The sequence below is a fragment of the Leguminivora glycinivorella genome, chromosome 19, assembly GCF_023078275.1.
Source record: "Leguminivora glycinivorella isolate SPB_JAAS2020 chromosome 19, LegGlyc_1.1, whole genome shotgun sequence".
NCBI lineage: Eukaryota > Metazoa > Arthropoda > Insecta > Lepidoptera > Tortricidae > Leguminivora > Leguminivora glycinivorella.
Window position 1 is genome coordinate 12,439,139 of NC_062989.1, and position 27,338 is coordinate 12,466,476.

At 42.4% G+C, this 27,338-nt stretch overlaps 1 protein-coding gene across 1 annotated transcript; it reads left to right on the plus strand.

The window, feature by feature from the left end:
- Positions 1-7,492: 7,492 nt before the first annotated feature.
- Positions 7,493-27,293, plus strand: LOC125236775. The gene is made up of 21 exons (XM_048143700.1): positions 7,493-7,690; positions 8,101-8,314; positions 8,648-9,574; positions 9,659-9,782; positions 10,371-10,548; positions 10,971-11,103; positions 12,255-12,469; positions 15,742-15,945; positions 16,382-16,579; positions 17,149-17,343; positions 17,536-17,802; positions 19,791-19,891; positions 20,362-20,391; positions 20,541-20,879; positions 21,097-21,169; positions 21,499-21,723; positions 22,136-22,366; positions 22,833-22,992; positions 23,885-24,019; positions 25,366-25,439; positions 26,777-27,293. Exons 1-21 carry the CDS (start codon positions 7,493-7,495, stop codon positions 27,140-27,142), a joined length of 4,587 nt encoding a protein of 1,528 aa, XP_047999657.1. The 3' UTR covers positions 27,143-27,293.
- The last annotated feature ends 45 nt before the right edge of the window (positions 27,294-27,338 follow it).

The following is a 27,338-nucleotide window of genomic DNA, read 5'->3' on the forward strand; positions in this document are numbered from 1 at the left end:
GACGTCTTAAAAGACTAATGAGGTTAGCCAAAGGGTTTTTTTTTTTGCAAGAGCCGTAATGGTTAATATTTGGGTAAAAATGTGAATATAATAACTTACTTACTTTAGCTGTAAGTTTTCCTAACAAATAAAATAAAATAAATAAATAATTTTGGTGTAATTTCTAGTTTTATAGAGAAAATCAATTTATGGCTTGAATTTTACTTATCAGTTGAATATTAATTTAAACATAAATAAAACCTGATATAGCTTTGACCAACAACTGAAAGTGTTGAGAATGCTAAGTACTTAGTAAAACTCTCGCGTTAGAAAGAGACAAAAAGTAGCCTATGTCACTCTTTATCCCTTCAACTATCTCCACTTAAAAAATCACGTCAATTCGTCGCTCCGTTTTGCCGTGAAAGACGGACAAACAAACAGACACACACACTTTCCCATTTATAATATTAGTATGGATTAGTATGGATTTAAGGATAAGTAGGAAAATTATACAGATTAATCCGTCTGACGCTAATCATGACATTTTGGCTTAGTAGCTTTGCGGTAAATGTTTTCCGAGACCAAGTCATCCTTGTAACTGTTTTTTTGGTTTCCACTATCAACTAAAAAGTAATTTTTTTACATTTTTAACCCCCGACGCAAAAACGAGGGGTATTTTTTTTATTTGCAAGCTGAATTAGTCGGGAGTGTCCTTAGCTATATATGTTTGTATGTTTGATGGAAATCTATCCACTATGTCGGGGGTTTTTTCAAATTTTTAATTTTGTTTAAGTGGCTTGTTTAAAGTCATGTAAGATGTATTTATGTCCATAGTTACTAGCAATCAACCAGGTCCTTACCCTTACCGCTTACGCTGCATAGAAATAAGTAACTACTTATGAAATCGATAATGGCCGCACGCGACTCCAAAAGAGGCTTACAAATTCCGTGTCCAGCTCACTTTTTCTGTGTTTTTAGGCATTAACGGAATATGACTAATTTACACAAAGTAATTGCATACATATACATATACTCGTAAAGCTGTTGGCTATTGCTAAACATGCAATGATGCAGTTTTACCAGGTACTTATGAAAAATAATAATGAGATATTCTGTAATTAATGAGAAATAAATAAATTAATCCTATTATTAGGACTGCAGAAAACCATGCTGAATGGAGAGCTTTGGTGCACAAAATAACTACCATTTTTGACGAAAACGTCCCATTTTTGTCGATTGCTATAAAGTCGCTTTGTCAGTTTATTCATATAAAGGTACAAGTAAATCTTGCCTTAATAGTAACCGACAAAGTGGGACGTTTTACTAAACACATTCACATATAAAGGAGAAAGGTTAACATCAAGAAAGATATAATACGGGACAGACAAAGCCCATACAAAAAAGCGTACGCCTGAAATGTATGGGCCTTTTAGGCTTAAAACTAGATGGCGCTGTTTCGCGGCCTGGAAGTGGCCAAAATCATAATATTTTCCCGAAATATTTTTGCGTGTTTTTATTTTTTATAAGAACAAATGGCATGCTTCTTTATTTACATCATGATATCACATCAATACATATAAAAAAAATTGTAGGCGTCATCAGTGTAGTTATGATAGTATTTAAATAGGTGGCGCTAAAAAATTGAGTGACGTTTCTTAGTATGAAGATTGACGATTGTAAATCCATACTAATATTATAAATGGGAAAGTGTGTGTCTGTTTGTTTGTCCGTCTTTCACGGCAAAACGGAGCGACGAATTGACGTGATTTTTTGAGTGGAGGTAGTTGAAGGGATGGACAATGACATAGGCTATTTTTGTCTCTTTCTAACGCGAGCGAAGCCGCGGGCAAAAGCTAGTCCTATATAAATCATCCTTGGTTAGTATAGAGTTTTGATATGGGCGTTCAAAAATTGGCCGTATAAAACAAGAAATTAAAAAGTTTCGCAGCAGCTGGCACTTCTAAACTTAAATTGATAATAAGAACGCGCTGCAGTCGCGCATGCTTGGCATCGCAAACTGGGTTCTTCCCGGGACGGCTACCTCAAACATCGAAGACCTTCTATCGACATCTCTATCGCACTTGCTTGAAGTGATAGAGAAGAAGATACGGTATTTCTATTTTGGAGTACGCGGTTGGTTCTTTGTCCCTGATTCTGCTTAGCAGTTGAGTAGGTTTTAATATTTTAAATAAATAAAAAAAAATGTAGACAGACCAAGCTAACCCTGGCATTTACGATGATAAAGTGTGGCAACGTTTTGTTTTCACGTTGGTGGCAAACAAACATACGGTCCGCTTGGTGTTAAGTAGTCACCGTAGAATGATATGGACACTTGCAACTTCAGCAATGTCACAGGATCCCATGCAATAATATAAATTACAAATGTAAGGAATGTCTGGCATCCGTTGGCTCGTTGGATAGATGACATCCGGAAAATAGCGGGTCACAACTGGATGAGACTAGCCCAGGACCGGGAAAAGTGGCGTACTATAGAAGAGAGGCCTATGCTCAGCAGTGGGCGATAAAGGGTTGATATGATGATGAATATTTAATTTCTATAAATACATATATGGTGTTTATAAATAATGACACAGCATCACCTTTATCTGTGGGTGCTAAAAGTAAATGTGAAACAAAAATGTTCAAAAGTTTCCAGACAGCTTCAAATAGCCACTTATGAGAAACTTAGAATAATAAGACGATTTTATTAAACCTTCCTTGAGGTTCCTTTGTGCCGCAGCTTGGAACAGTTCCAGGTTATCTCGTAATTAGGACTCGGCTTCTGCCTTTTGATATTTTGCCTCTCTGTCGCGCTTGTGAATTCGTACGTAAGTGCGACAGAGAGGCAAAACTAGGTCCGCAGTAGGTTTTCTGATCTCTAAAGTGAGCTAAAAGTAACACTTTACACAGCATTTTCCGTTTAAAGCACCCTCGGGACAAGATTAGATTACTTTACCTTTAAGTCTTATACGGTTTGTATCTAAGCTATTGTAATCAAACCCACACGTTTTTTCTTACCTTAAGAATACAGCGAATTTTTAATCAAGTACATGCGTATGCAGTTTGTTACACGAGTTAGGGTTGGTCCATAGCAGGCGATTCTAGAACTGATTCTGCAGATTCTACATATTTAAAAAAACGGTCCCATTAAACCATTTTAGAAAGTCCCAATGTCCTTAGGACGGCGTTGCCAAGATCTTACAATGGCAGGTAAGCATGGTCGCGTGATAAACGATAAAACGTCAGGCCGTCCTACTCGCACTTATAAATAGTTCGAAAGAGGCGGCCTGACGTTTTATCGTTTATCACGCGACCATGTTTGCCTGCCGAGTGCGCTGAAAATGGCATGATATTGATACTTACCTACCTACTTTTTATTTCTGTTCAGAACTTTCGATTCAAAAGATCAACAAAACCAACTCTCAAACTCTAGAATATCAAATTCCTGGACCAATACACCTGCTCTCGAAAAGTCTTTCGATCGTCACTAGATTATGACAGCTGCGTACACAATTCCCGACTCAAAATATCAACAAAATTAATCACAACATTCACAACTTTAAGACGGATACAGAGAAAAAGTGAAATCAACTCACGAACTCCCAGACATCAGATTCCCGGACCAATCGCCCACCTGATCTCGAAGCGTCCATCAGCCGTCGCCGGCGCGTCTACGCCAAAGCCGTCCGGCGGCATAGATCATGCCAGCTGTGTACACAACTTCTATTAAGATCAACAAAATCAACTGTGAAACCCCGTAGGAAAAAATATTATAATATCTACTGGATATGACGTAGCAGTGAGGGGAAATGAGTGAATGGGATACTCTTATGTAATATCTCATTCGTTCACTTCCTTTTCATCGGATTCCCGGATCAGCTCGCCCACCTGCTCTCGACTCGTCCTTCGGCCGTCGCCGGCGCGTCTAAGCCGCGGCCTCCCGGCGGGGCCGGCGAGACTGAGTGGCGACGTCTGGTGTCTGATTCTGTAATGTTGAGTATTTTGTGGGTTGTTTGTTTATCATTTTGTTTTGTGTTTCTTCTATAAAAGGAAGCCGCAGAGGGGTTGTTACAAATACGCATGGCTATTTTTATTCAACCTCAATATTTATCTGCTACCCAATATTAATTTAAAATCTCGCGTTTACTCTTGACTGTTAACGAAAGATTTTTTTGTCACTGTGCGCTGAACAAGAGCAACAAATTAAATTATTGTATTGGTTTATAACCTAACAAAATTAAAATTTTGAAAAAAAACCCGACACCGATTGTCACTAAACATGGCTATAGGACACTCCCGACTAATTCAGCTGTCAAACAAAAAAAAACTAAATCGCTTCATCCGGTTGCTAGCTACGATGTCACAGACAGACACACACACAGACATACAAACAGAGAGACAGACAGGCACGTCAAACTTATAACACAGTTTTTGCGTCGGGGGTTAAAAAGAATCTTCACAACATTCGCAATCTGAAATTCTGAGTTATAAGTATAGTTACTTGAAGTAGATTAGGTACTTAATAAAATTAATGTACCTAGGTCCTATTTCACTCGATAAACTGATCGAGTTCGAGTATTGTAAACAGGAAATAATTCAAATATTTGAGTGTTCATCACCATCACTAAATATTATAACTTTCTATAAAACATTCTAGAACCTATGACTACGATGTCTACGATTTATTTTAGTCTAGAAATCCCTAAGCCGTAAAGGAGAAAACTTACTTGTTTTGGATTCAGGGTCAATAGATAATTTTGGCGAGACGAAGCGGCGACTTCCAATATCCGTGTTAAGCGTTCTGCATCGTTGCCCTGCGGCTACACAGGTCGGCGGCTTCTGGCCTTCTTACATGAATATCAAATCTTTATTAAGTACTTGTACCTACTTACTTATATTTTTGTTGTAGGAATAGAAACACTTTTTTAAATAGGTGATCTCTAAGAACAGATTCAGATTCCGATTCAGAAATGTATCATGGTATTTTACAGTAAAGTCTTGATACTATATTATAACAGTTCTACATTTTCGTCATAGAGACGTGCAAATATTTTGTACTCAATGTAATGTTAATGTGTTTTGTGTAACTTTAATAGGTAGTTTATGGTGATGTAGATTTACTATTTCTCTTACATTGTCAAGTAATGAATGACATTCAAAGGACATTTTTCTAAGTAAACAAAAAGTAAAAACTTGTAAATTAATTAGATCAATGAAATAAAACTATGGAAACGGATTAAATCGCGTATAATGAATTTACAATTCATCCCGACGTTTCGAACACTTTACAGCATTCATGGTCAACGGGACGGGGGAAACGTCGGGATGAATTGTAAATTCATTATACGCGATTTAATCTGTTTCCATAGTTTTATTTCATGAGGAACTATCGCGGTAACCGAAGACAATATTCATTATATCAATTTTCTTATTTTTCCCCTCACTAGCTCGGAAACACGTGTTTTGTCCTTCAATACCAGCGGGTAAAAACGCATTTTATCCACTAGTGGGTAAAGTAATTTGACCTTGAATAAAGTCAAATTAACTGCTTTAAAATTGATAAAAGTAGGTGAGTCTAGTAATAAAGATGATTTACCACCTGTGGAACTACTGGAAGCAGTGATAAACGCATTTTTTGCGTTGTAGTTTCCTCGCTATAGTGAGGGGAAAAGTTTTGTGTTACACTCGGGTGCAAATGTATTTTACTTCTCGTGTGTTAAAAAACTCGCAAGTTCAGGATTCTATTCTCGAACCACTCGCTTCGCTCGTGGTTCAACTATAGAATCCTTTCACTTGCTCGTTTTTCAATTCCACACTCGGCGTTAAAATACAACTTTGCCCCCTTGTATAACAAATAACTATTTTGAGCACTTGCCGTTGCCTGCCCTATTTAGGTAGGTACACCCAAAACATTTTATAAAATCTGCTCACTTAAGAGCCAAATATACCTACATTTTTTTCTTAAAGCCATAATGCAAACCAAACTGCCAAACTGCAAATAAGGCTCCACCAGCCCCATTCTAGTGCAGTCCACCCTATCTCGGATGGAGTGCCCGATATTGGGGCCCATTGTATGCCGCACGGCGTCAGCGGAGATAAGGACTAATCGATATTTGCGGACGGTCAATCATAATGCACGGTGTGCCCGAACTCACCTACGGGGCTTAGTATGCTACTTCTAAACTATGCTTATTATATATCGGATATTATTCTTCAATATTTCACGACCCAAAAAAAAACTTTATTGTAATTTTAATGATATGTTTTTATGTTTACTTATTTATGTTTTAAATTGTCGGACAATTTATTTCTCGTCAACTTGACTTTAGTGTCAGGTAACGGTACTGATAAATCCACTAATTGACGCCCTATGCAGACTTAAAAAATAATAACCGTTTTAATAGGAAAACTGATGTGTGAAATAAGCTATTTCTCTATGGATAACATTTAGAATCTTTGTATTCTGAGACTTAATTTAAGATCGTGTGGGTTGGCCATTAAGCAGTGTTTTCTCGCAAGACTGAATAAAACATTACCTTATCTAGATTATATTTTAGTCAACACCTACGTACATTACAAAGAACTGTGATTCCTAATGCTAAAATTTGTAAAGGTTAATTACGTTTTATGTAGGTGTGGCAATCACGTTATTCTGCACAACACAACTTTTATAATTTACATAAATTGAAGTACAAACTTTCTATAAGTGTTATACAATGTAAGTGGCTACACTTTAGTGCCACGTCAGTTAGAGGCCGTTGCATCAAATTGTCTAAGCATTCCCATTTTTTATATTTTATGAGAAGTTCCATAATCTGCTTCTGCTACTGAGCAACGTAGGTAGATCAATCTGCTAAAAATAGTTAGTGTAACTGGGCCTTAGCCTTAGTGTCTTCCGAGCGCCAAAGACTAGCCAGCCAAAGTTGTTGCTTGATGTAAATGCAGAGACCCCATTTTCCATAGTGCTGACACTGCTGACAACAGTCTCTGAGACATTTCGGCTCCATTTGGCTCAGCAATGCTACGAGCAATTATAAATATTGCACAACTTTATGCGCCGCTTCTTGTGCGCCATCACGTAAATGGTAATTACTTGGTTTACAACCTTAAATGGCCGATCCGATCATGAACTGTTCTCAAACTTCGATTTTGTAGGAAGTGTTTTTTCAATACAGCAGTAGGTAATATTAGTTAAAAAGACGGTAGTGTGTTTGAGCACAGTATAATAAAGAGTACTATCGCAGAATATGGCCACTCCCTGCTTCCCGCTGAAAGTGCCGCCCACCCGCTATCGGTTACCTCACAGTTACCGCCTGTCAATTAGTCAAGAACACGATCAGTCGAACTGCGTCATCTCACTCATACAAGCATGGTACGCGTTCGCCTACACAAGCTTAGACTATGTGCGTAGGAAGGCGCTTCCTTCATATACTTGATTGCCATTGTCCTAGGTTGTGCTTTGACTGCTTTGAGCAACCTTTGAGTGAGTTTAATATATTTGTTCCAGCAGAGAATGAGCGGTTACGGCGGCGGCATGTCCGGCGACTCGGACGCGCTGTCGCGGCGGCTGCGCGACGCGGAGCGCGCACGCGCCGACGCCGAGCGCGCGCACGCCGACGCGCTGGCGCAGCTCCGGTCCGCGCAGCGCAGTCCGCTCGACGCGCATACTGTCGACCAGCTGCAGTCGAGAGCGAGGGAGCTGGAGAAGAAGGTAAGTTATATCTCCCCACTAAGCCGAAGACCTTGATGTCCGCGCAAAAAGAGTAAAAAGACGTCAATCATCTCGGTGCGCATAGTCCCACGCCTTCCGTTCCGATTCACCAACGTTTACTACAACGTCATGAATCAGAGTCCCAGCTACTGTCAAGCCAAGCAGTTACAGACGTTGCTGTATCGATTCTTTGGACACTGTTCGACTATCTGGCATTATGATAGATTTCTCTCTCTTTTAATATTCTTGAGGAAAATTGAACTAAGTAGGTACCTATTTGTAGCATTTGCCTCTTTGGACAAACTTAATATAATTGTGGTGGTGTGGTGGTAAAAGTGTGGCTGTCAAGCAATAAAAAAGCTTAAGTTCCCAATTACAAATCCCAGACACAAATCATTCATTATAAACAGGCGGCGTTAGAAACGGTGCGGTGCGAAGAGCTCCAGCTAGAGCTGTCCGCATCCTTACGCGCTCGCGGCGCGCCCGCCACGTCCTGGAGCCAGCCGCCGCACCAGCAGCCCGCCTCCGAGATCGAGCGCATCATGGCCAAGATCGAGCAGGACAACCGCATCCTCGCCGAGCTCGAGCACACCCGCTCCACCACGCACGGTAGGTTGCACAGATGTAAGTATCCATAGCTTCTTTTATTTTGTAGAGATAAGCTTAGAGGTAATCTTTGTGTAGATAGAAGCATGCTATATTGACGGGATTCCGATTTTAAAGGCCAAAAGGTATAAGCCGTATATTTTTAGTCGTCAACTCTTTCTCCATCCTACTTGAGGACAGAAATATTCAGGACCTTCCGACATAAATACAAACCTATAAACGGCATATCAATTAGATTTCCATTAACAACATTCTTTAGCCTTTAACGCTTAATAATCTTGAGTTGCCTTAAATTTTCTCCAACATTTTGAAATAAAATTCTCCTTCTTATGACCATGTTATTTGGTCCAGGTATGCAAACGAGTGGGTCCAACCAAGCGCTGGGAGACTTCCACTCCCCGGCGCCGTCGCCGCTGCCGCATTCGTACACGAGCGCGGGGCACCACCCGGTCGCCATCTGCCAGAGCAACACCATGCCCACGCTGTCCTCGCTCCACGCCACCGGCCAGTTCACGGCGCCCAGCTCCAACTCCGTCGCCTACTCCATGAGCGCGCACAACCCTACCTCCTATACGAACCCCGTCTCTGCCTACTCGACAAATACTTACGGACTGACGAACCCCACCCACCAAGTCACCTTCACGAACCCCGTCACCGCTCCGCTCGTCAACAACATCGGACAAATATCCAGCACTCTAGCGGGACTACAGAGCAACTTGCAAAATATTACCGGCAACGTATCGGGCATAAGTTTAGGAGGAGGCTTGTCCGGGCCCACGTTAACAGGAACCATGGCGGGATCTGGGTTGACGAGTTGCTTGAACAATGTGCAGACCAGTTTATCTGGAGGATTGACTAGCACTCTTGGAGGAATGCAGTCGACATTGACTGGAGGATTAGGAAACGCCCTTTCAAACTTGACGACAGGCACGCAGCTGGGAGGGTTAAATACAAGTCTGACTGGCACGAACGTATACGGTGCTGGAACTGGAACCTACACAAATCCGTTGTTGTCTAGTGGAATAGGAACGAATGCTATGAACATTAAACTAAAGCCGCTAGATGAAATAGACCTCGGGCTCGGGAGATACGGGACGACCACGTCCGGCGTGGGGCGAGTGGCGACGCCCGTCACGCCGCATCAACCCGGGTGGAGCTTAGGATTAGATAGCCAATTTGGAACTGATAGATTAGGAGCATTAGATTCGGGTTACAGCCATGACCGAAATCAAAGAGCTTTGTCTAGAATCATGCCTAACTCTGGATTGGAAATGGACAGTAAGTTTTCATTTTCTTTGTATCATGTCTAATTAATAACAATTAATTTTATTTGCCTGACTGATCATAATCGTCGTCTTTCAGTTCGGAATACACATTATATGAACGGTACAGTCCCAAGTCAAGAGGGTCAAGTGGACATGCTCGACATTCCTGGGAAAGGACGTTGCTGTGTCTACATCGCCCGGTTTTCTTACGATCCACCAGAGTAAGTATGATAGCAGATAAAAAAAAATAGACTGCGGCGTAAGTTTTACTTACAAAGCGATTCTAAAATTCAAAAGGCATTTGGAGTATTGGAAGATGTCCAAATATTGAAACAAAAACTAACCACAAATACGAGTATTAAAGATTTTACTTGGAGGCACGGTCACTTGTATTATAGGGATTGCACGATTGCCAAAGCCAATAATCCATACCTCGTTAGTTTAACTTAAAGTATCCGTTTTAAATAATTTATCCCCTTGAGAGCCTTGGCCCACTAACGTTTTTCAGCAAGCGGGTCCATGCGAAATCTGTCATGTTCTATTTTCTATGGCAGAGTGCCAAAGCTCAGAATGCTGTGAAAGACTTTCTTTTGCATACAGTCCGCCGAAGGGGACATACCCTTGCATCTCACGGAACAAAAATTGTGATACGATTTATGCGTCGTTCAGCGCGTTAAAGTGAGACTGATTCTTGTCGGCCTCTGATCACTAATATTACGGGATTTCATCCAAGTGAGACTGTTACTAGTCTTGACCATGTCATCGTCGCTGCCAATCACATGAGTTCATTCGTCATTTGTTTCGTGCAGCATCGAGAGCGCAGAAGGGGAGCTGTCAGTGAGCGCTGGAGACTACCTGCTGGTGTGGGGTCCGCCGGACTCGAACGCCGCCATGTTGGATGCTGAACTGCTGGACGGCCGACGCGGGCTGGTGCCCGCTAACTTTGTCCAGCGGCTTGTGGGAGATGACTTGTTAGAATTCCATCAGGTATGTACATCATTTGTAATGCAGAGTTCTCTTACCAAGTGCTAAAGTCTTATGGTCGAAACTTGCGAATTCTACTCTTTCCGTATGTTTATTACTTAATTAGCAGTAAATTACCATACATAGTGTGCGAAATTATTGAAATTTTATGTTCTAGGTCATATGTTTTGAGTTCTCGGTTTTGTTTCTAATGAGTTGTACAGTATACCTATGTATGAGGTTCGTAAGTTCGTAGTGTTCGTATAGTGCTAAGTACGAACGGAAAAAAACAGTAAATTATTGCATGTAAATAGTGCTCAGCTGTGAGTTTTGTCTGATCAAGTGATCAGGGTACTCCTTTGAACCTTAATGCTGGGCAGCATTAAGGTTCAAGGAGATTGATAAACTTCTTAACTAAAATAATGGTCATAATTACCTTTCCACAGGCTGTAGTAGCGACACTCCGGGATGCTGATGAGTCGGCGACGACAGCCATCAGTGACCTCTCGCTCAGTCGCGACGTCGCTCGGCTCAGTGAGGTGGCTGACCTCAGCGAGGGCCCTGAAGACGACGACAACGGTAAGCTCTAGTTCTCACTTGATACACTTCTAGCCGGGTTTCCATCTCGACCGAAGAGCTCATGACTTCGTTTCAATGCTGGCAAAGAGTTAGTGTTTAAGGTTGCCAGAGCCACAAGTGTTGAAAGTTAAACGAAGTCCTTAATGACTTAATAATAATAATGGCAAGTGGGTGTCATTTGTATGACGTTTTCGGAATAATGAACCTTATATGATGTTAGAATGACGCCCAGTTGTCGGATCTCTGTATGAGTCTGCTTCGCCCCCTGTGGAAATCCGGCTGCCTCATTTAGACGGCACGCGAACTCGCATGCGATTTTAGATACATTGCCTACTATTGGGGTTACATCCTATTCCCGAGCGATTGAATTCTGCAATGTAATAATAATAAACTCGTATGCGAGATCAAGTACTGTCTAAATCAGCCCTTAAGAAATCATTAAAATCGATTCATATACTGATTGCAGATTTGAATTTCATTCATTCATTTCATTTATTCATAACAAAAAAATTGTGTTGAACATTAGCTTAAGATTAGAACTAGTAGTACATAATTATAATTTCCATTCACAAGAAGCACAGAAGCAATTTTTGCGAACTTTAGTGAGCAAAAATTAGATCTGGTTATGATATGGATCGAATATGTTAGTGCCCAAAGGGACGTCACTATTCGCATTAACATATTTGATTCATATCGTATTTAGAGCTATTTTTACCGTATATCAAAGTTCGAATCCGAAAGCCAGTGATTGATAATTTGCATGCTCTCAAAATTTTACAGACTAACGATAACTTTTGTGCTGTAATTGATTTTAGATTAAAATTAGCATACAAATTATAATATAGTCAATTATTCTACAGCAAACTCTTCAAAGCACTATACTTAGAGTAGCAATCATTTAGCAAGCAGCAACCTTTAAGAAAACGAGCCATTTAACACATCTTTACAGTTGCAAAGCTTTTCTAGATAAACACTGATCGAACATGTCCACATTCGCAGTGCTCATAGGCCATTAGCAATAGCATAGAAAGACATTGTATATCTGTCATAGCTTTAGCACTAGACATAGCCTTACAGCGATACCTTTATCTTCCCCTGGACCGCCGCACGCTTCGCATGTCCCCGCACTTCGCAATTGCGATTCACGCCAGCCGAGCTGTTTTTCTCGTCGCTAGTCCCAGCGCCGCGGCAGCTGACACTCGAGAGGCAGCTCAACAAGTCTGTGCTGATTGGCTGGACGGCCCCCGAAGGTGTCCAGCAAGCGAACATCGAGAGCTACCATGTGTACGTCGACGGAGTTCTGAAGACGACAGTTAAGGCTTCGGAAAGGACGCGAGCGCTGGTTGAAGGCGTTGATTCTAATAGGGTGAGTTTCTTCTGTTTACCATCTATTAAAAAAAACAAATAAGAATAGTTAAACCACAGTATAAAGGTTTTTATAATCCAGTAGTCCAACTTTAACTATTCAAAATCCTCGTTCGAAATTCAAAATCTCGTGTACAGTGAGCTGCAAAATTATATGGAGAAATAATCAATGAATTCATTGATAAGTTCGCCAAGCACTCATGCAGCTCACTACATTTTTTTCAGCGACGGCCTTCTTTTTTTGTTTAATTTTTTCGGAGTTGGACTACATGACATAAATCAATGTATACACTGGTCAACGTTACGTTAATATACTCACTGTACTCTTACACCTATCCTATACTTACGAGTACACTATCTTTGAGTTGACACATGATACAATCAATAAAAAACCGGCCAAGAGCGTGTCGGGCCACGCTCAGTGTAGGGTTCCGTAGTTTTCCGTACTTTTCTCAAAAACTGCTGAACCTATCAAGTTCAAAACAATTTTCCTAGAAAGTTTTTATAATGTTCTACTTTTGTGATTTTTTTCATATTTTTTAATCTTACGGTTCAAAAGTTAGAGGGGGGGGGACGCACTTTTTTTTCCTTTAGGAGCGATTATTTCCGAAAATATTAATATTATCATAAAACGATCTTAGTAAACTCTTATTCATTTTTAAATACATATCCAACAATATATCACACGTTGGGGTTGGAATGAAAAAAAATATCAGCCCCCACTTCACATGTAGGGGGGGTACCTTAATAAAACATTTTTTTCCATTTTTTATTTTTGCACTTTGTTGGCGTGATTGATATACATATTGGTACCAAATTTCAGCTTTCTAGTACTAACGGTTACTGAGATTATCCGCGGACGGACGGACGGACGGACGGACAGACAGACATGGCGAAACTATAAGGGTTCCTAGTTGACTACGGAACCCTAAAAAATTAGCTTGTATATGTACCCAATCCAGCAGCTAGTAGTAATAAAACTTCGCATAGATATGAATTAAAAGAGCTTGTGTATGAACTGTCTATAAAGCACATTTGAATTTCCAAGGCATTCCCGGTTGGCAGGGTAAAATATGTACAAATCTACGAGTAATATAGTAACTGATAGCCTTTGTCACGTACTTTGCTCAATCATCACTGGTTCCTGATAATAAAAAGTCAAATTGCCAATCTGATTGTCACGCGGTACTTCATATCCTACCGACTGCGCCAACTATGTATACGACAATATCAATTTAAAATCATCGTTTTTTTTTTCAAAACTTGGCCACCGAAATGTGACAAATTGTAGAATTTAATTTTTGAAAAGATTAATTAAGAACATTTGTGACTTTCACTAGCAGAAAGGTCCTTATAGTTGAAGTGCATTAACGGCATTTTTATTGTACGTTTTTACTTGGACAATTTTATAGAATTAAAATACTCATTCATAATTGCGAAAAAAGAAGTTCTTCATTAATTATTTATTCAATCGATTCAATATGGCTATGAAGTAATCAAGTTGTAATGTAAAGGGATTAATTTTAGGTTAGTGAAATAAGGTTTGATTTGACTTCTTATTTTCAGAGGACCATGCGTTTACCTACATTAGTTATGTATTTTTGTGGTAAATAGCTACATATGCTTAGTCTGTAGTCGCCGGAAAAAATCTAGCTAGAGGGTATATCATCTTAGTCCAAGTTGATAACGTAATTGCTAGCTTGAAATTACCTGAGAACATTTTTACTAGGACTTAGGCAATGTGTTGGTTTTTCGTTTGAAAAGTCCCGTAGATATCTACATGACGCGATGTAACCTCTGTAAGTATTTAATTAAAAATCGAAAAGTATCATGTAGATATCTAGGTGATTACTCTTTGGAACTTTTTGAAACACTTTTTACTTAATGTATTTAGAATTGTAGATCGATTTCACAGTTTTTGCTTTTAGAATTAGGTATCTTTTGAAAATTATAAATATTCTATGGGGTGTTGCATCCAAAAAAGATAATTAAAAAGTAGAAACTGTTAGAGACGGATAAAACCACGAAGCCCAGTTTTCCTGGAAGCCTGGTTATAGCAACATCATAAAGTGTTGATTTTCCCTCACCAACACATTTGGATATAACACCTTGTGAACGTTTACATTACTAGAAAATCTGCCACTAGAATCTAAAAGTATAGAACAATAATATCATAAAAAGTCCCACTTTGCCGGTTGGCATGAAGATTTTCATATACTTCTTTAGTTATATATTTTTACCAGCACTCGATGTATTAAGCGGTCTTAGCGGTCTTAGCGTGAGCGGTCTTGCCGGCGTGTCTTAAACTTTACTTCAATATTGTCAAATATTAAGAGGCTACTTAATCTACGAATAGTCATTCAACATATGAGAAAATTTACAAAAAACAAGCGTCTTTCCTGTGAACAATAGAAAAACTAGAATAAATTACATGTTACATTTTCATTTTTGCCGAAGCTAAGCAAATATGTTTCAACTTACATTGTGCGGGAAATTATTCGGGGAAACTGAACCATTATTTTAGCTGTGTTCGTATCATGGCAGATATGCTGAAGGTTTCATCATGTAGCTTTTAAGAAACAGGCTGTAAAGTCCATTTATTTTAGAAGTTCACAGAAAAGACGCATAAAATTGACATTTGATACGGCACAAAAAAGTCATGGTCATGAATTCAACAATAGATAGACGTCTAGTGTCTTCGAACGTGACAAATATAGAGTAAACTGTAACACATTTTTTGTGCAATTCCCAAAAAGTTTGTACATTTGGATCACGTTTCCGATTTTGATAAAAATTGGTGGGCTGATAGAGTCCATGATGCTGAGCAAGATCCACTAGGTTTCCCAAAATGTCCTGTTTTGGGATCCAAATGTACAAACTTTTCGGGAATTGCTGTTATAAAGACACACACGGGTTGAAGACGATAAAATAACGTTAAACACCATTAAACGTGAAACACACACACACACGCGCGCGATTAAATAACATTTCGCTGGGCCGTCAGCCTTCCGCGACCACTACACGGCTATTAGTACAACCTGGCCGAAACGTTGGGTAAAAGGTAATAAAAATATTATTTAAGGTAACAAATCAAAAAATATTTAATAAAATAATTTCATTTGTTCACTACATCAAAAGGTAATAATGTTATTTTATCGCGTTAGACCCGTGTGTGTCTCTAAAAAATGTGTACAAAACACGAGAACTTAAACTGTAACATATTTTAAACGCAGGCACTATGGAGAATGACTATTAACATAATTGAACTTGTAGCCGCACCGCATCAGCGTGCGTTCCGTGACGGTCACGCGGCGCACGTCCCGCGACGCGGCGTGCACGATGGTGATCGGGCGGGACACGGCCAACATGGGCCCGACGTGCGTGCGGGCCAGCGGCGTGACGTGCTCGCAGGCCGTCATCTCCTGGCTACCGGCTAACTCGAACCATCAGCATGTCGTTTGCGTTAATAATGTTGAGGTTAGTCCGACTGAACTTTTAGCTACACCGCAAACCACTGCCAACTATCTTGAGTGATTTATAGTACATTGTGCAACAAGGGGAGGAAGTTGAATATTACTAACGAGAGTAAGTTAAATCGCGACGGCTTGCCGGAGCGATTTAAAGACTCGAGTTAGTAATATTCATACTCTCTCAGTTACACACAATATTTTTCATCACACTCGCAATGTAAAAAATATGTAAATAGATGTAAAAAAGTTAAGTACAGCACAAGAAATTTCATTATTCCATTGGGAGAACGATTTTTCTATACCTCACGCTCCGCCTGCGTGCAATAGCACATTTAAAGTGCGGGTGAGATGAAAAATGTATTACATTGTGCATGCCAAATATTGTATCATACCTTGTAATATTAGGTATTGTTACTTAATTAAGTAACCCTATTTTCCTACAGGTTCGGACGGTAAAGCCCGGAGTGTACCGCCACACGATCACCGGTTTGTCTCCCAGCACACAGTACAGAGTAACAGTCCGAGCAAAACACTTGCGAGCCGGACCGCCCTCTGGCATACCCATAGAAGAAGCCCCCGGGGCATACACGGACTTCCGGACGCTGCCCAAAGGCCTCCCCGACCCACCCGCCGAGATTATGGTACGTGTACCCACCACCCGCCACTGGCATGAAGTGTACCAAGCATGCTTTGACCCAAGTTTATGTACACACACATTCCCCGCTCGCTGATATTGTAACTTATTTGTATGTAATTGTATGTATTCATTACGGGCATTCCAAAACATGATGTGGGCAATGGACTATTTCAATGACTTGATTTAAGAAGTGAGCACACGCACTATAAGTCAGCTTCCAACGCTCCACAAAGTGTGTGATGGACAAGATACCTATTTATATACTTATACACGGATACTAACACTACCCTATTTCTTTCAAATAATAACACAACCTCAAAGCACACAGCACGCCCGACCGTTTCGAGGATGTCGCGTCAATCGCAACCATAAATCCAGCTCACCTACAAAATTCAATCGATGGCTCCTTCCCTGTGTCGTTTAGCCTAGCGCCCCCGCCTCTGTCTCTTCCGTCGATGTGGCTTGTTGATGTGTTCGAAGCTGGTCATGCGATAGAAATATTGTCAAAACCCAATTGGCTAGCATGAGGAATATTCGGCTGGATTGTTGGTGGTGATTGGTGCGGTGTCGCAGGTGGAAGCGGGCCCGCAGGACGGCACGCTGCTGGTGACGTGGCAGCCCGTGCTGCGCCCGCCGGCCTCCGGGCCCGTCACGGGGTACGCCGTCTACGCGGACGGCAAGAAGGTGACCGATGTCGACTCCCCCACCGGCGATCACGCGCTCATCGACATCGGCAAGCTGATCGGCCTCAACCCCAAATGTGTCACTGTGAGTACGGTTCGATGTAGCTTTATGGCTTACCGGACGCTACGTTTTGGCAATATTTTATCTACTTTCAAATTTTATTAATACGAGTTTATTTAAAAGAGCACCTGAAAATCATATTTTAAAATTATATAACCTGCACTAAAAATGCGCTCAGTAAATGTACTTTTGTTACCTTATATTTGTTGCTTCCAGGTTCGTACAAAGTCTCGCGACAGTCAGTCGGGAGACAGCGCGCCGACGCCGATCCCGCCAGCGGTGCTGCGCGGGGTCGTGAACCGCGGGCCCCGGGGCCCCATGGGCCCTATGGGCCCCATGCCCCCGGGCCAGCAACAAGGCTTCCGGAATCAGCAGCGCCCGCAGCCCTACCAGCAGCACCAACAAGTGCTGGAACACGACGAGAACCTCTCGGACAAGGAGATATTCCCCTCCGCCAACAGACACGATCCGCATGCCGCTCAGGTGACCTTTTAATTCTTTACTAACTTTGCAAACATATGGTATTAATCAATTTAACCGTTACAAAGAAACTCTTGATACACTTGAATACTACATGAACCTCTATATACCTTCCCGAATATTAAAGTGTTTATAAAATGCCCCTTAGAATTATATTAACGCTAAATGTGTTCATTAAATTTGTAACTAAATGTTCGTTGTCACGGCACCTTGTCTACATTGGTTTGCAAATTAGTGTTGTATTATATTTTGTGTGTACCTTTGTATTTGAGTTCGCCAGTACATTTTCTTTAATATGATCTTGGTCAAGTATGTAAATGAGCTTCATATTTTGATTTTATATCTGAAGATCTTCTTCGTCTGTGTCTTTAGCTATCATTATAATTATCAGTGTCATATGCTCTCTTCTAACGCGACAAACGGTTCTGACGACCATGCTTGCTCGGTGTTGATGTGATCTCGTGGTAGCGGTCGGTGGGGACGGTTTGTCGCGTGGCATCAGTGTTGCAAACTGCACTCTTTATACTATCTCCTGTGGTTCTGTCGCCGGCATCTCCCACATGCCCAGTCGGGTAGTCTCCGCGGCGGCGCGACGCGGGCGCGACGCGACACCACCACTCGCGACTCGATAGCTATGCACTCGGCTCGAACGTTCAAAATTAAATGCATACCTACTGCTTGCGACTAGATCAGTAGTAGTCCTAGTGCTATTGGCCGATACCCGATACAACGCACGACACCTTACAAATATACCTACTTAGAACAGTTAAAGAGCTTGTACTTTGTGACACAGACAGACCATCCATGAAGCTCATGATAGAATCATGCCACCTATAGTCTAACCTAACCTCGCTCTCTCACATAACTGTTACACCTTTCCGTAGCCCGCGAGTGGATTCGGCACAGGCCTCCTAAAGAGTATATTCGACAAAATAACCCCTTCGGTAAGGAATTTTAACACGTCTTTTCAAATATCTTCTTTTGTTTCTTTCTAACGTTCTTATTCACCACTTTGGTTTGTTTAGAATGAGTTTGTTTTGAGAGTGCCTTTTGTTTGAGTTATTAGTTATGTAATGAGTTCTGATATTATTTGGTTATCAACTTACACAGTGTGCCCGTTTTCTAATAGTATCGTATTATACAAACTAAAGTAGTCATATAATCAGCATATGAAATAAATATTTACCCGCTTCTATATTATATTCACATTAAAAGTAGACCAAACAAGATTGTAGAAAACAGAGATATATATTTTACGCATACATTTAGTTATTGTTTATATGGAAACTTTAACTTTCTCCTCAACTATTTCAGTGAATGATTTTATATTAGAACTTTTGATAGATTCATATATAGAAGGATAAAAGATACATTACCCCAAGTACAAGCAATAGATCGTGACAATCATTCTTAAATTCTACTTTTCAGTCATGAAATGCTCTTGACTTTTTAGAGATTTTTTAAGACTAACCTATATTTTTAGATACTATGATAAACAGTTAACATCCAATTCATACTCATACTATCAATCCCAACTCATAAACACATCAAATGTCACTCGCATCAAATATCCGGCGTTAGATAACACATGAGGATAACGGGAAATACTCGTATTGTAAAATGATTTACGAAAACGTAGCTTCAGCAAATCACGAGCTAAGGAGAAGTCGCTTCCACGGCTAAGATCTTCCACTTTCCACTTCGCTTCCTGAACGGCTTCACTTGCCCTACTCGTAGTGTCTGTACACCCTACTGTAGACACGCGTCAGTGAAACTGCTTCATGTTGTTAATATAAGTATCTAACGTGTTGACGCAACGAGCTCCATGTGACGATCACGAGCGACGCCATCAACTTTTTGTTCCCATCCGCCATTAACATGGACCATCCCGTCAGCACTTGTATCCATAAAACATTTAATTTGATATTCTTTTAACCTGTTTGAGAGTAAATTTGTTCTGTGCTAAATATTGAATGACCGTGTGGTATCAGCAATCGGGGATACCGGCCATCGAAATCACTAAAGAGGGAGCGGCGGAGCTGGGTAGTGAGGACGACGAACGCCGCCGCCAGCAGGTCTGCGATCTCTCCTAGCTGTCATCGATGTGCTCACCTATCACAAAGCTCTCTCAATTTCAACTTTTTGCGGAATTTATCCCAATCACGAGTTTCCACTTTTCGGTGTATCTGTGTTGTCATCTTCACTTGTAACTGTACGTCCTCGATGTCCGACGTCCGACACGCAGGGTAACACTAGCACTCCACGAGGCCCTTCCGACGCTCGTGAGGCCAGTCCAGACCCTTGACCACACCACAGCACTCGATACAGATCATTCACTCGAGCATGCCCGCCGTCTTGTCTGGTTGTTCCTGCATGCTGTCTTGGCTTCGACGCGACACTCGACCCACACCTCCCGTCACACACCACCACACTCAACCTATAAATGTTAACGTAAGGACATACGCGGGGTGCTAAATACTCAATGACGATATACTTAATTAATTGACGGATTCCGGACGATCTATCTTTCTATTTAACCGTTGAAACGCATTTATTGTCAAGCACTTCTGAATTAAGATCGACTAACTTATTGTATTGTCTGCTATTGAATGATTGTTCCAAGTGTAAGCGCTGCACGCTAGCTTTCGTTGTGCATGGGGGTTGACTAGAGCTACAACGGAATGTCTTTTACTATTTATCGCCCGAGGAGAAGGTAACGTTTTTATCGCTTGACGCATAAGGCCGATGAAGGATATTGTGGCTATGAGCTTGAACTATTGCTATTGGCTTTGTTATGGAAAATCTAACCTTATTAATGTGTTGGTTCGTACGGACGTCAGCAGCAACCGTCCCAACCAGCGCAAGCGTCGCAGCAGCCATCGGGTCAGCCGTACCCGAGTACACAAGCCTACCATGGCACGCAGCAACCCCCCTATCAACCACAGCCAGCCGGCCAGTACCCAAGTAGCCAGCCTCCGTACCCCGGCGCCCCGGGCCCCGCGGCCGGGCCCCTGCCGCCCTACAACCAGCCCCCGCCGAGGAACCACCACGAGAGGGGCCGCCCTCCTAACCCCCACCAGGTTTTTTCACCTTCCTACTCATTACTTACTTCATCTTTGACTGTCCCGATCAGCTTTTGGAAAGCAATCTTTAAATTTTTCTTCGTGATATTGAGGCATGTTGTACCTATTCGTAGTTAATTTTTCAACTTGAACCTTTCTGACCTTATTACTACTCAAGTCTTATTAAACAGTTCTGCTTGCATTTTGCGATGAACCTCTAATGCTTGTCTTTTAGGGAACAATTTCTTCAGCTCACTTTCGCGGCAGCCAGCAGGGAAGTTGGCAGCGAGAGTATAAAAACAATTAAGGTAAGTTGGGGCAAGGTCTGGAGCGGGGAGTTCGGAAAACGTCGTTAAACATCCCCTGTGCAGTCACGGGTTCCACACTTTCCCGCTTCTGATATTACCCTAACTTACAATACTTATTTATTTGCCAAAAAGTTTACATTGGAGCGAGCTTGTTCACACTGCCTGAAACCTGAAAATAAAATATAACGTGTGAACAAGGTCATTGTCTCCGATTTCCAATTCGGACTTTTTTATTTTATTTCGATAAGGCTTTTAAATACTTCCTTTGCCCACTTCCCTGCTGGCTGTCACGGGATTGGTCTGAATGTAACGTGTGATCGTGTCCACAGCAACAACAACAACAACAACAACAAGGGCAGCAGGGTGCGTACGGGCCGCGCGGGGGCGCCCCGCAGGGCCCGAGGGGCGCCGCCTCGCGCCACCCGCAGCAGCACCCGCAGTCCAAACGAAGTCGGTACTTCATGGCGCTCTTCGACTACGACCCGGCAACCATGAGCCCCAACCCGGAGAGCTGCGATGAAGAACTGCCGTTTAGTGATGGAGACATCATAAAGGTATGCGCCAGCAACATAAAATAACATTAGGAGGAATTGAAAAATAGAAGAATTAGTGGACGACTCGGCGCCGAAATTAAATCTCATAGACTTTACTTGTTCGGCCACCTACGAGTACTAAGATCCGATGAGAGGATCGGGCTGCCAAGAAGGCGTACCAGGAAAGACCAACCGGAGGACACCCGCGGGGTTGGCCCAGAAACACTGCGGAACAGTGTGCGATACAAGATTTGATTCAGCTTCAAGCTGATTATTGGCAGGAATCAGCGTAGGATCGAGAAATATTGATTTGCTCTCGTTTTGGAGGCCAAGTTCCTCTTTGGGTTGTGGAGTCATGACAGTTAAATAAAATAAAATCCTGATGTGTAAAACGAGTTGAGAAATTTTAGACATATTTCGTTTGCTCTTCAAGGTGTGGGGAGACAAGGACGCCGACGGTTTCTTCTGGGGCGAGTGCCGCGGGCGCCGGGGCTACGTGCCGCATAACATGGTGGTGGAGGTGTCGGAGGCGGACGCGGGACAGGCGGCGGTCAGCAAACCCCGGGACCGCTGGACGGACTCGTACGCCAACCAGCCCGTGCGCCGGATGGTGGCGCTGTTCGACTACGACCCGCAGGAACTGAGCCCTAATGTGGATGCTGATGTAAGTGCTAATACTTTCGCTTTATGACCGCGTGGTAAAAATTACGGGAATGGCTAGATGCGACGCTGGACTATACTCAAGCCAGACTGGCAATAGTTCTTCAAAAAAGGAGTAGGTATACAAATTTTTAAAGGGACCGCAACGTGCATGTAACACCTCTGGGGTCATAGGCTGCTTTGACTGCTTACCATCAGACGGGGCCGTATATTTGTTTGTCGTTGCCAAAAAGTGGTATTAAAAATACTGTTGCTGCGCGATGATGCAGCTCACTTTACCATTTGCAGAAAGCTGACTTCCTGACTACTGACTTCTGTCGAAGTAACGACAAAAAAATTCAGATCAATTTATCCATAAAAATATTTTGAAAGCCATTGACTAGGAAGGATTGTGTAAACAGTCTTCTAGTTCCTAACATACCTAACTGAGTTCATAACACAAATGAAACCAAGAATATTCACCTTTCCAGGCGGAGCTAAGTTTCCACACAGGGCAAATAATCCACGTGTACGGCGACATGGACGACGACGGCTTCTACATGGCGGAGATAGATGGCGTGCGCGGGCTAGTGCCCAGTAACTTCCTCGCGGAGCAGGACCAGTACGCGGGCACCGTTCAGCCTGGACAAGGTTAGTGTACTCTTAGTGGAGATAGGTGGCGTGCGCGAGCTAGTGCCAAGCAACTTCCTCGCGGACCAGGACCAGTACGCGGGCACCGTTCAGCCTGGACAAGGTTAGTGTACTCTTAGTGGATATAGATGGCGTGCGCGGTCTGGTACCCAGCAACTGACCAGTACGCGGGCACCGTTCAGCTTGGGCAAGGTTAGTGTACTCTTAGTGGAGATAGATGGCGTGCGAGAGCTTGTACCCAGGAACTTCCTCGCGGAGCAGGACCAGTACGCGGGCACCGTTCAGCCTGGACAAGGTTAGTGTACTCTTCAACTCTTAGATAGATGGCGTACGCGGGCTAGTACCCAGGAACTTACTCACGGAGCGTAACGATCATGCGGGAGCGGACAGCCTGGGCAAGATTGGTGTAGTCAGTCAATGCATAGATTCATGATTGAGTGGAGATGACTTGTGTCCAGCAACCTCCTTACACAGCCCAACGTCCAGTCTATAGATAGGTGGTTTTCTTTGTATTCAATAATGGGGAACTCGTGAGTATCCGTAACTTCTTGCTTGGGATTAACGACCGTTCTAAATAGCACAAAGCATCCCAAATAATGATTATTCTCTTTAACCGCACAATCAATGTGCTACAATTTAGTACCAACCTCAGCAGTCTTATCAGATAAAATTTACCTGCTTAGAGAAAACCAGTAGGTACAATTGTTATTCATATCATTCCGAATCCGTGTGGAAATCTAAAACACGTAGGTTATCGAAGTAAAACTTTCTTGGACATATTTTAAGTATTGAAAACACGTTTAACTTATGTTTATCCCTGGCGAAAAATTTCGGATTCTTTAGGGATCCTTCATCAGTATTTACGACACTACAAGTTGAATTTGTTTGACAGGCGCAGTGGGTGGTAGGGGAGCGCCAGCGATGCGCGGGCGCGGCGGCGGCGCGGCGCCAGGCCCGGGCGCGCGCGGCCCGCCGCCGCCGCCGCGCGACAACGTCGCACCCGCGCCGCGCGCGCAGCAGAGGAAAGGTACCTCACGCTCTCTATGTACTGTGTAGAGCCGCGACTAGGGTTACCGACACCTGACTGCAAGGCCCAGGTGGACCCGAGGCTCGCATCGTAACACGGTGATACCTTTAGGTGGGCTGTTCTAAAAACTACACCCTACACATTTTTGATTTTGGAAATGTTGTCTTATTTCTATTTATGATATGTGTAATGAGTAATGACGAGAGTAAGAATTTTTGCTTACGTTTAGAAATAAGATAAAATCTTCAAAATCTAAATAAGTGGGAGGTGTGTGTTATTTTAGAACGGCCAAAGTTCCCGCGTCCTTTCTCGCCTATCCCTTCGACTTCCCGATGGTAACCCTAGCCGCGACCGGCTTTTCAATATTCGCTGTCCTAGTTACTCTCCCTGTTAGCTGTATAAAGATAATAAAGACAAAGTTTGGTAAGTTCAGTGATGACGATTAGGTTCGGTTCAGATCACTGAGAGCTTTGAGTGTTTCATGTTTGCACCTTGGACTTGCTATGTGACTACTGAGAGACGCTAGCTATTTCGCTCTGGTACCCTCTATCATCTTTCCTGTACACGGTGTTGCGATTGCGACGGGACTCGCCAGGCGGGTCGTGAGTTCAGTCTCGAGACACGTTCCGTTTTCCATCCTTTACGTCCTGATCACACCGACGGAGCATATGAAACAGATTTTTGTGCATTTAATGGTACGAAGCACGAGGTGTGATCACGACTTAGTGCTCGCGGTTCTACATAGGACTAAATATTTGCTCTAAGTCATAATGGATAATTAATATTTTGCAATAACTTTGTGAGATTTAAATTCTGAATTTATCTATATTAACGAAGACTATCTAATCTTACCTATGTCTGAAATAATACTAAAGTTTTAATTGAAACGGGATGTTTTGTACAACGCGAGTCCGGTTGCAATCTACGGAGCACAAAGACTCTTGGTGTACACTTTGCTAATTAACACTATCTTGGATTACACAGTCACAAACATCGTTCAAAGAACGTTCTGGATTCACTCGGATTTACCACAACTGCCATAACTAACAAGCTTGTTAAATCCTGTATACACAAGTTCGGGAGCCACAATACAGTGCTCTCGCCACAATGCGTTAAGGACACCTTATATTATTTTTGTCTACGTTATCTATCCAACTCTCTGTCCTGTTTTTATTTTGTTTTCGCGTGCGCCCGTCCGCGCGCGGTAGACCCACGAGTGGGTAGGCTCTGAACAAATACACGCAACATACTCAGCACAGAAGTCACGAGGTGCGTGAGGTGTGATCCAAGATTCAAGTGGTTGTCTGTGGTCACTATATATGTTGTGTGTATTGTCTGTTTGCTAGATGCCTGCCCTCTTCCCCCTTCTCAGTTAGACCACAACACTTGCGCCAGTAATCCAGAACAGGTGAATTCTCAGGTAAAAATAATACGGTATATAATTGACCCACAACAATACTGTTTCAAATATACTATGCAACGATTTTAGTCATTTTTGTTAAACTGTCACTTCATCTCTCTATTTATTTTCTCACTTTCTTTTCTTCATTATTTTGTTTATTTGTATATGTTTACCTTGCGATTCATTGTTACGCTCAGTGTATGGAGGGCGTTTGGTGGCGATATATACGTTGCCAGCGCTCGGCATTGCCGAACATCACTAGCTCATGCCAGACGGCCACATACCGCGACTAGTACAAACTGACACTGGCGTATACTTCACTCAAATCAGATATACCATAGACCATTCACCGTAATGTAATGACAATCTCTCAGACGCCTGTGAGTGGGATTTTTCAAGTGCTATGCGATTATTAGATATTATGGAGTTTACAGATTAAGTACCTAACTATCAATCAGTCTTATTAAAATATTATAGTCAAAATGTGTTAATAAAATTAAAATAACTTATTTTATATAAAACTTACCTTAAAGTAGTCGCATACCGCTTAATAATCTTTGAACGCTTTATGTTGTAGTTTATTAAAGCATGAAAACTTACCAACACGTAAAATTCTCCTAACATTTACCGTAATGTAAAATTTTCATCTAATTAATAACATTTCCTTTAAGCATCTCTCACTGGCTTATTGAATGGCATGCATGTTTTAAATTATTGCACATTTTTTCTTTTTTATACGTTATATTCCTGTATAAATTGTAAGTATTTTTAAAGTGAATATATTTAACATAACAATTTGTCACATGAGTACTTATTAATTATGCATGATAAAAAAAGTAAATACATTATATTTTAAAAGAAACACTTTTGATGAATTTAATGACCATTGCTATGAAGAAACTAAATAGGCTAGTTTTCACAAAAATATTTGCAATGAAATAAAATCTTTGTCTTGCATTGAATTTTGTCGATTGACTCAGTTTGCCTTGGTCAGCAAAACTTAATCGTCATATGTTTTGTGCCAGTGATGTGTAATTAGCAACTGGCAACTAAGAGTGAAGAATCGGCAAATTTCAGTGTTATATTCGAATATCACGCTTAGATCACAATTGCCGTTATTGCGGGCAATATAAGTATTTTTTTGTCGTTTCTAAAAAGGCTTATGGCGGTCACTCTTCTCCTTGTGACAAAGTATCCAGTCCACCTGTCACACTCATAGTATACAGTTAAAAAATGGATTGAGTACTTACAAGAATCCCATGGATGCTTCGTTAAGGTGACGACGGCCCGTCATGGCCTTAGCACGTGTGATCTGTACTGATGTTCGTGACGAGTAACGTGGTGCGATGCAGCAGGCGAGGGCGAGAGGCGCGCCGACCGCGCCGGCGCCGGCGAGCACGATCGCGCGCACGAGCGCTGGTAACGTCGGCACGCCCGTGCAGTCGCCCGCCACCGGGGGCCTGGGCTCGCTGGGGCTGGGCTCGCTGGGCGCCAGCCCCGCCAGCGCGCCGCCCGCGGCCGCGTCGCCCGCGCGCCGCGCCGGGCCCGCCGTGGTGCCGCAGCCCGCCGTGCAGCCGCTGCAGACGCCCGCGCAGCAGCAGCCGCCCACCACCCAGCCCAACCTCATGCAGAAGTTCACCGAGATGACGGCCCCCGGCGGCGACATCCTCAGCAAAGGCAAGGAGCTGATCTTCATGAAGTTCGGGCTGGGCGGCAAATAATGGCGGCGCCCCGGGCTCCGCGCGCGACGGCCGCGGCGCCCCGCCGCGCGCGCGAGGGCCCGCGTTCGGTGTCGTCGCGCCCTGACCGAACGGTGCCACGCGCCGACAAGAGTACTGTAAGAAATGTAAATATTAAATGAATTCAATAAACGCACAGTCTAGTGAACATTCAATATTAGTGCTGTCTCGATAGTTA